The following is a 9,322-nucleotide window of genomic DNA, read 5'->3' as shown; positions in this document are numbered from 1 at the left end:
ATGCTGTGAGGATAGATCATCATCCCTCAAGGATAGATAAGTTAAAAGAAGCGATTGATACTCTAGGGACAATGTTTGCTTCAATAAAAACTACTAGAAGTGATATATTATCGCAAGTAGTTTTCTCACCTTTATTTATTAGGATTGTGGGGATTGAGAGGCCCAAAGACATTTCTTCAATTCTATAGAAAAAAGTACCATGGATTTTTTACTTGTTAGTTATTACCCTCTAAAGTTTGATTTCAAAAATATTTTTTCTTCCCAATCTAGGTTAATTTGGTACAAAAGTGTTAGTCGAAGCAAGCACGTAAACCTCTTAATCAACAGTGTTCAAAACTTCAACCACATTTCCAAAAATAATCTGTCATTTCGGTAGGTACCAAAATATTTGTAAACTCGGAATTTCAGGCCAAATTCAAACTGTTGAACACTAGTAGAGCAAACTCCGAAAGAATTTCCAAAAATCCGAACATTTATGTGATGCCCTCAATTTGTCAGTTTCCGAAAAATTTAAACCGCCCACAAGCAATGACGTAATTTCGGTTGGGACAGATGGGAGAACACAAAAGCCACTGAAGCCAGTGTAGTACATTTATTGCCCTGTTGAGTGGTCTTAATTTTGCTCAAGTGGGTCGATCGGTGCATGCATGGGTTTCTTCACGTACATACACACATATTAATTTCAGCAAAGCGAAAGCGACGGCGAGAGGTTGCACGTAAAGGTCAGGGACCGGCAGATGGATGGGTATAGATGGCTTGCTAACCGACATGCATCAATGCATGATGCACGCCTGGCTCGTCTCCTTTTCGAGCTAGCAGCTCCTCCCCTCCACGTTAATTCCCACACGCCATTAACACCTCCCTATCTAACTCATCGATCGATTGATATGGATGGCCATCTACCAAAGTGATCTTATGTAGGAGTAAAATATAACTGCACTCTGTCTTGCTTCAATCGACCCCCCTACAATTTTACGTGCATATATGTACGTCCAACTAACCCGCCAATTAACCCATGCATGCATCGATCATGTACAGGCGTGGATACCTTTACCTTTCCTCTAATCTTGCCGGTTCTGGATTTAGCAAGTACTAGAATGTACGTGCTAATCACTATCAAACATAATCACATGCAAACATTTGATTAATTATGTGTTGTTCGGTCGATTAATGATTGCATCAATTAATAAGAGGGAGCGGCCGACTGCTCCTAGCGCTCCCGAGCAGCCGGCTCAAAAAGAACAGTTTTGGTCCTCTAAGATATAAAAATGCAATTTGTCTCCACTAATCCATATGAGGAAAATTTGAATCCACATTAGAAAAAAATACCATGTAAACAGAAAAAAGGACAAAAGAATTGCAAATGCACCAATGTGAACATGTGTGAACGCATTTAATTCTTGTTTCATAATTTTAAAAAGGTCATAACTTTTAAACCGCGCGTCGGAATTAAGATCCATTTTCACCGTTGGAACCCTCGTGACGTGCTCTTCAAAACTAGATCCTGCATGGGTATGTTTTGACGAAATATTTTTTGTACAATTTAGTCTCCGTTTGGTGCAGCTGCCTAGCAGTCGATATGCAACTATGTGATAGTCGATGTGCAACTTTCCTCCTATGCCAGTTGCCCAAGCCAGCTGCCTAGTAATTGATGTGCACATTTTCCCTTGCCCGTGGATGTGTAGATTTCACTATTTGCTGGCGTTGCTACCTCGGCCAACTGGAAAACAGTGGATGTGCAACTTTCGAAACTGCCCCAGCTAACTGCCTAATAGTGATGTGCAACTTTGCCCCGTACCCAGGTGGAGGTGTAGTTTCCCCTGGTAGCACCCCGTCAGAACCACCCCTATTAGTGAGATTTGCAACTTTACCGCGCTGTCTATAAAAAACTTTTCAGTACCCCTTATGGATGTGCGGTTTTCATCATCCAACTATCCCTGCTAGTGAGATGTGCAACTTCATCTGTTGCCCTAGCCAACTGCATAGCAGACTATGTGCAACTCTGTTTGTTGCCCCCGCCAACTGAAACTACACATCCACAAGTAGGAAGGAGAAGGAGTTGCACATCAACTACTAGACAGTTGGCTGGAACAACAGACTAAGATGTGCAACTTCATTTGTTGCCCACACCAACTGAAACTACACATCCACAAGTAGGGATGGGAAGGAGTTGCACATGGACTACTAGGTAGTTGGCCGGGCAGCAGACTAGTTGCGCATCACAAAAAGTTGGTTGTCATGGTTGTTAGATTGCAAACTCCTAGAAAAATTGGATCATGCAGCTCCAAAAGTTGGTTTTGAAAAAAAATTACACCTTGCAATACTAAAGTTGCATCGTGTAGTAATTGAGTTGCACCATCTAGCACCGAAGTTGGCATTGAATTTTTTTTCTTTCGAATGTATACAAAAAAGATATAATTTCAAAAAGGATTCCAACGATGAAAACGGATCTAAATTCCGACACGCAGTTTGAAAGATATAACTTAAAAAAACCGCGAATAAATGAGCGTACACACCCATCAACTAGCTTATCTTACTCATGTGCGTGCCAATCCACATTACATTCTGCAGTCTTCATCAGCTAGCTAGCTATATTTATTATTTGGCCAAGAAAGCTAATTTATTTATTTTGTTTGGATATTTGGGTACCACACTGGCCATGTGGTAGCTATAGCCTATCGCTAGCTATATTTGGCCAAGAAAAATTCTGCATATATATAGTTTCATATCTGTTAATCAAGTCGATGAGGACCATCAAATTAAGTCGATGGTTATCGTAGAAAAATCATCTAACCGAATGCATGCTCTGCTTCATTAAGGAGCTATCAAGACGCCATTGACACTCCAACTGCACGCAAGTAAGTACTACCGCAGTACTTCACACAAGCTACACTATGGGCCACTCGACTACTCGTTGGAAGGACACATGTGTGTGTACTATAAATAGAGAGGCAGAGGCAGAGCGATTGGTACACAGTACACATCCGGCCTCCATTGCTGCTAGCTAGCTGCATTCGGTTGAGGCCAACCAGCAACCACACACTATAGCTCATTACTCACTAGCAGCGGCGATGAGGAGGTTGCGGCTGCAGCAGCTCGCCGTCGTCGTGGCGGTACTGGCGTTAGTGGCGGCGGTGCGTCCGGCTGTGTGCCGGGAGCAGCAGAACAACGGTACGGTGGAGGTGGCAGGGGAGGAGATGCGGAGTGCGAGGGCGACGGCGGTGATCGTGTTCGGCGACTCCATCGTGGACCCAGGGAACAACAACAACCTGCACACCCAGATCAAGGCCAACCACGCGCCCTACGGCAAGGACTTCGACGGCCACGTCGCCACCGGCCGCTTCTCCAACGGCCTCGTGCCCTCCGACCTCGTCGGTACGTCCGTGTCTATTCTTATCAGTGTGGTTGTGCTTGTGGTTTGTCTATGTCTAGGTTCCAGTAAAACCCATTGTAAGATTTTCGGCCTACTTTTTCCCCATAAACAGGGTCACTACATTCTTAAGGAAATTGTAGGACCACCACCCTGCCCTTTTGACAAGGTTCCATAGAAAGAAAAGGCTATTGTTTTGGACTTCAACATAGTTCAATACATGTACAAACTCCATAAAAAGTTATGTGTTAATGCCAAAAAGTATTCGAGACAAATTCACACAGATGGTTTCAGTTCTAAGTATCGATTATTCTAAATGTGGCATAGATTTTACTATTGAACCGAGAGCTATGACTTGGTACAATTGGCTGTATAGTTATATCCGTAGCAACACATGGGTATTTTGCTGGTAGAGCATATCAAGCAAGTTTATTTGGAAGCGGGCATAGTATCATCTCTAAGGAGAGCGGCGATATGGGCTCGCGGGAGTTACATGCCTCCTGCAGGATGAACAACTGATTGACCAAAAATGGGTTAGATATTTTAAAAGGAAAATTGAGCATGTACGTCTTCAGATCTTTGTCGCGTGTGTAAGTACTTCATGCGGAAAAAAAAACCAAAAAACAAATTGTGAGAAACAATCCAGAAATTTTGTACCCTGTTTTTTCTAAATAAATCAAGTTATCTAAAAGGCAAAATTTTAGCAACAAAATTGTTTTTTAACACAAACACTTGTCGTCCTCTATGAAAAAAAATACATGCACACAAAGAGCACATATATGTACAGTTGTAAATATTTGAAGAAAATTGACATTTAGAAGATCATTTTATTTCACCCCAGGGGATATCTTTTTACTTAAAGGAAACCTGGGGAGATATCTGGCGCAACAATTAATTAACTTCACTTCTCTTAATTTCTCATGCATAGGCCGCTCCTGTTCTATGCGCTTAGCGACAAATTATCCCCAAAACACAAAAGGTTGCTAAATATGGGCCGACCCACTAGTGCCGGCATGCCTGCTCGCTTGCATGAAAAACCGGCAGCACCTGGCTCGATAACAAAAATCAGTCATGTTCGTCTGAGGAAAAGGCGACTAGAAAAACCAGCATTTCCTGACTTGGAAAAAACCGGCCACGTTGTTTTGGACAAATTTGAAAAACTACATGAATTTAAAAAATGTTCAATTTTTTAAAAAATATTTCGGAATTTATAAAAAATCTTGAACTTTAAAAAAAGGTTCAAATTTTAAAAATGTTTGTGAATTTTTAAAAAGTTTGTGGACTAAAAATTGAAAACAAACAAACAAATAAAAACAAGGGAAATAAAATAGGATAGAAAAGGAAAAAAATAAAGAGATAAAAAATGGTCAAAATCCAGTAGTTAGCTGCAGGCATGCCGGCCGAGTTTTCGCTTTACAGCCTGTTCAATAAACTTCTCCCATTTCATTGATGGGCCGGATTTCAGCCCAGAAACTTCACGTGAAGAAGCTGGTTGCTCCATGGCTCAACGTGGACCACACTCCGGAGGACCTCCTCACCGGAGTCAGCTTCGCCTCCGGCGCCACTGGATATGACCCCCTCACTCCAAAAATCGTGGTATGTACTCTGGCTGATCTTTCACACTCAATCTCTATTGATAATATTATATGATGCATGCATGATCGATGTAGAGGCCGAATCACAGTACACCGCTAGCTAGTCCAAGAAGAAAATTTTTGTAATGATCTTGCTAACTTCTACGCGTATTGCAGAGTGTGATCACGCTGGAGCAGCAACTGGAGTACTTCGATGAGTACCGTGACAAACTGGTGGCCATCGCCGGCAAGGAAGAGGCCGAGAGGATCATCGATGGCGCCTTCTTTTTTGTGTGTGCCGGCTCGGATGACATAGCTAACACCTACTTCACCACACCGTTTCGGAGTGTCCAGTACGACATCCCGTCCTACGTGGACCTCCTCCTCGTCGGTGTGGACAAGTTCCTCCGAAGCGTGAGTGCTCGCGGCGCCAAGAGGATCGGCTTCGTGGGCCTCCCGCCCATCGGATGCGTGCCGTCGCAACGAACGGTCGGCGGCGGGTTGCATCGTCATTGTGAACCCAAGCGCAACTACGCAGCACAGCTCTACAACTCAAGGGTGCAGGAGCTGATCGAAAGGATGAAAGAGGAGCTCAACACCCGCATAGTCTACCTAGGGATCTATGACATCATCCAAGAGCTCGCCGAGGATGGGGAGCGTTGGGGCTTCACTGAGACGACCCACGGGTGCTGCGGGACCGGGCTCATCGAGGTGACGAATCTCTGCGACTCTAGGTTCATGGCGGTGTGCGACGACGTATCCAAGCATGTCTTCTTTGATAGCTTCCATCCCACGCAAAGGGCATACAAGATCATTGTCGACAACATCTGGGACACCTATGGACACCTCTTGTAACCCTAAATGGAGTTTCTCAACATTGATTGAGCTCCATGGATCGATGAACATACACGGCATATAAATTTGAAACTTTGCAGTTCGATACAACATTGGAACTAAATATTTTAGATATGACAATGGAGGTTATTCTGACTGGAGGTGCACGGAGATTAATGATGAACTACAGGACCGGAATAATATGTGATACATATCGAGCACACCTGCTGATCGATCATGGTGTTTGCTTTTTGATTCGATTTGATTCGATGTGTTTGTGCAGGTGATCCAGATGATAGAGAGTAATAACAGTATTAGAATAGTATTATGATAACACCCCGCCCTATATAGGTGGGGTCAGATGTTCCTGAACTTCACGAACCAGAAGCCAAAAAAAAAAGAAAAAACCACCTACGGTGCCCCGATCATATTTTTTTCTTTGAAAAGAAGGATTATCTCCGGCCTCTGCATCAGTCGATGCATGCAACCATATTATTACAAATCGCAACAAAGTCTTCCGATCAGATGTCCATGGCCGCCCCGCCCCCACCGCCCTGCTCCAGCCCCAACCGGAGACGCCGCCGCCACCCCTGACCACGACCACCTTCGCAGCTGCCGCCGCGCATCAGCACGACCACCTTCGCAGCCACAACCGCGACCCGCCAGATCCAGACACCTGGGAGACAGTGCTGCTCCCGCGAGCTCCATCATGCTTGAGCACGTCCAGCAGCCCTCGCACCCCTCAACTTCCCCCGTCGCCCCAGTCTCTTTCTACTGCTTCCTCGTCGGCCCCAGTCCCCAACGCCTCTAGCCGATCCGTGTTCCTACGCAGTTGGGTACTCCTCCTGAGCGCCACCGCGTGGACCATGCGCGTCGACGCCCCCGAGCCATTGTGCTCCGCCACTGCAGGCACCACGCCAAACCTTGAAGTTCAACCTGGACATGCGCAGCCGCTCGCGCGCCTCAGCCAACCGCCGTCCGTCGAGCGCCCCCACAACCCGCGCGCCGCCTGCGAACCGCACCGTGGCCACCTCTCCCGCACGTTGATGAAGAGGTACGTCGTCGTTTGTACTCCAGCTTCACCGTGACACCCGAGGACAACACTGGCGTGCGTGCTCGGCCGTGACACCCGAGGTTCAAATTGGAACAAAAGAAAAGTTCACACCTTTGTCGTTGATAGTTTGGTCAAACAGAAGATGGTTTTGTAGTCTGGTATTTTTTTGTGTTTTTGTTACAGCCAAAATAAACATAAACATGCCATCCATCTTGGTGCAAAATAAAAAAAAAGAAATATTTATTCCATCGTTAGTTCGTGAAGGGAAACACCTAACGGTTAGATGTGTGTGCAAAAAAGGTTAGTATTTATTTTCCCCATTCATAACAAAAAAGAAAACATGAGTCGAGATAAAAAGAAAACCGAGCTTGAGTGAAAGTAAAAAAGAAGTTCGCCAAGTTCAAATTGCAAAAAACATGAGTTGAGATAAAAAGAAAAACACATAACTTCAAAATGTACAAGATGAGCAGATTGATGTTTAGAAAAATTGAATTCAAATTTACTATTTTAATTCTCTATTTTAAAAAGGTGGCCTTGCATGAAAATAAATAACATGTGTTTGATTTTTTTTGGAGAAGTTCGATGTTTATAAGAAAACGGATTTTCCCCATCTTTAGAAATAAACAATAATGTCAGAGTAAAATAATTAGAGCAATTCGATGTTTATTTATCATGAAGAAAACAAGCCTCACCGAGAAAATGTTAACTATGAAAGTTCAAATTTAATAAATTGGATAGTTCAAAGAAAATGAGAAAACAAAAAAAAGACACATATGTTTTGTACAAAAAAAATCACTTGAATTTTCTTTTTCTTTTTGAAAATAACAACAAAAAAGTTCAATGTTTGTAAAAAAAACCATGAATTATAAGCGGTTCGACATTTGTAAGAAAACATATTTTTTACATTTCTAAAAAACCAAGAAGGTCAAACTAAAATAATAGAGAACTTTATAAAAGTTTATAAAAAATGGATTTTCCCCATTTCATAAAAAATTAGAAGTTCAAATTTCAATAACCGAGCGGTTCAATGTTTATTATAAAACTACGATTTCCCCTTTACTAAAAAATAAAACCAAGAAGTCCAAATTGAAAATATAGAGCAATTCAATGTTTATAAAAACTCAGATTTTCCTTGTTATTAAGGAATAAATGCAAGAAGTTCAAATTAAAAAGGAGTAATTCGATGTTTATTTAAAAATAAAAATCAAAATCAAAATAAAACTAAGAAGTTTCAAATTAAAATAACCGAGAAGTTCGAAGTTTATAAAAACCTAGGACTTACATGTTAAAAAATCAACATCATTTTAGGCATTTTTTAAACAGCTCATAAACAACGTCGAATTTGTAAGAAATGTCTACACAAAAAGTTGCTTCTATTCATAAGATTTTGAACAGTATATCATATGCTCTATTCCGACAAAAGAAAGGTCAATGTATATGGAAACTCAAATTCTTCACATTTGTAGGAAAAATAAAAGTTTGAAGTTCAATTTTCAAAAACTTTGTTCAATGTTTATTTAAAAATTGAATTTTTCTTGTTAAAAAAATAGAGAAAATCAAAGCTTATAAAAAATAGAGAAGTTCAAAATTTCTTTTTTGCGGGTAGAGAAGTTCAAATTCAAAAAACGGAGGAGTTCAAATTTTATAAACAAACAAAGAAATTCAAAGTTTATTAAAAAGCTCAGATTTTTCTTGTTACGAAAGAGTAAACCGAGAAGTTCAAATTAAAACAACGAAACAGTTCAAAAAAGTTTATAGAAAATGGTTTTCCCCTTTAAAAAAATCCATAGAAGTTTAAATTAAAATAATGTTTCTTTAAAAACTAGTATTTTTTCCGTTACTAAACGATAAAACTAATAAAGTTCAAATTAAAGAATATAACCATGAAGTTCAAATTTTAAATATAGATCAATTCAATGTTTATTTGAAAATAAAAAATTATGTACTCAAAATAAAAAATGATGTTCAAACGGAAATAACACAGAAATTCGTAGTTTATGAAAAATTAGGACTTACAAGTTAAAAAAATCAACGTCATTTTTGGCATTCTTAAAAATTGCTCGCAAAACGACGAAGAATTTAAAAATAAACTCTCTACATGAAAAAGTTTATGCTATTCAAACTCTTTTTGATGGTATATTATATGATCTATTTTGTTAAACGGTCTAAAATTTTGGTGTATATCATTCGAAAAAAATAAGTTTTATCGTATTAATTTTTTTAAAAACGTCCCCATTTAAAAAAAGTTCGACAAGAAAATGTTGCGTCTTTTGAACAGCTATCCGAAGGTACATCATGTATACATCCAACTCCTTGATCTCTTTCTAATAAAAAAATAACCCACCCATCGATCTCTTTTTGTCCTTCACAGAAGCGCAGGAACAGCGCACGACCGCACGTACCGGCGGGTACCAGCTCTGGGGGCACCACACGCCGGCCAGGTGACCAAGCAGGTTCCTTCAACCGCCGCCGCCAGAGAAGGGCGCCTCC

At 41.0% G+C, this 9,322-nt stretch overlaps 1 protein-coding gene across 1 annotated transcript; it reads left to right on the top strand.

Moving 5' to 3' along the window:
* The first annotated feature begins 2,987 nt into the window (after positions 1–2,987).
* Positions 2,988–6,038, top strand: LOC125550173 (GDSL esterase/lipase EXL3). Its single transcript, XM_048713105.1, has 3 exons — positions 2,988–3,375; positions 4,836–4,966; positions 5,122–6,038. Exons 1-3 carry the CDS (start codon positions 3,072–3,074, stop codon positions 5,797–5,799), a joined length of 1,113 nt encoding a protein of 370 aa, XP_048569062.1. The 5' UTR covers positions 2,988–3,071; the 3' UTR covers positions 5,800–6,038.
* The last annotated feature ends 3,284 nt before the right edge of the window (positions 6,039–9,322 follow it).

This window comes from Triticum urartu, chromosome 4A (assembly GCF_056163025.1).
Source record: "Triticum urartu cultivar PI428250 chromosome 4A, HENAU_Tu73, whole genome shotgun sequence".
Lineage (NCBI taxonomy): Eukaryota > Viridiplantae > Streptophyta > Magnoliopsida > Poales > Poaceae > Triticum > Triticum urartu.
The sequence above is the reverse complement of the archived record's forward strand: the minus strand, read 5'-3'. Positions and strand labels throughout refer to the sequence as shown.